This window comes from Chrysochloris asiatica, unplaced genomic scaffold (assembly GCF_000296735.1).
Source record: "Chrysochloris asiatica unplaced genomic scaffold, ChrAsi1.0 scaffold00027, whole genome shotgun sequence".
NCBI lineage: Eukaryota > Metazoa > Chordata > Mammalia > Afrosoricida > Chrysochloridae > Chrysochloris > Chrysochloris asiatica.
This window is the reverse complement of record NW_006408545.1, coordinates 20980604-20981382: the sequence shown is the minus strand read 5'-3', so window position 1 is coordinate 20981382 and position 779 is coordinate 20980604. Positions and strand designations below refer to the sequence as shown.

At 53.5% G+C, this 779-nt stretch overlaps 1 protein-coding gene across 1 annotated transcript in view; it reads left to right on the top strand.

The window, feature by feature from the left end:
- Positions 1–407, top strand: part of SOBP (sine oculis binding protein homolog (Drosophila)) — a 212486-nt gene extending 212079 nt beyond the window's left edge. Inside the window, exon 7 of the mRNA XM_006839994.1 lies at positions 3–407. Coding sequence (XP_006840057.1) covers positions 3–407 — 405 coding nt within the window. The remainder of the gene's footprint in view (positions 1–2) is intronic.
- Positions 408–779: the final 372 nt, after the last annotated feature.

The following is a 779-nucleotide window of genomic DNA, read 5'->3' as shown; positions in this document are numbered from 1 at the left end:
AGCCCCCGCCGCCCCCGCCGCCGCCGCCGCCTGCGCCCGCGCCCCCCAAAAAGCTGCTGTCGCCCGAGGAACCGGCGGTGAGCGAGCTGGAGTCGGTCAAGGAGAACAACTGTGCTTCCAACTGCCATCTGGACGGGGAAACGGCCAAAAAGCTGATGGGGGAGGAGGGCCTGGCGGGAGGCGACAAGTCAGACCCGAACCTTAATAACCCCGCGGACGAGGACCACGCATATGCTCTGCGCATGCTGCCCAAGACGGGCTGCGTGATCCAGCCTGTGCCAAAACCCGCGGAGAAGACGGCCATGGCGCCGTGCATCATCTCCTCGCCCATGCTCAGCGCCGGGCCAGAGGACCTGGAGCCGCCACTCAAAAGGAGGTGCCTCCGAATTAGAAATCAGAATAAGTAAAAGGTTTGTATGTCCACCTGGGCTCTCCTCCTCCTCACGAGTCGGTGCATCTCTTCTTACTTCTTAACAAAGCAAAGGCGAGATGGAGTGGTATTCATAATCATGATTATATCAACTGTTTTTGCAATACATGCTGTGGGTTCTCATACAGTCATCTCTTTGATCCAACATCTGTGATACTGAACAGTTGTCAAGTAGCATCATTTCCATTTTGCAGTTGAGAAAACGGAGTCATAGCATGTAAGTGCCTTGCCCAGGGTCACTCACTTGCGAAGCCCATTCTAAACCGGACTTGAAACACCCACTCCTTAATCATGTTTATTATTATGATGATGATTATACTCATTTCTGCAATTCATTCTCTTGGGGAAG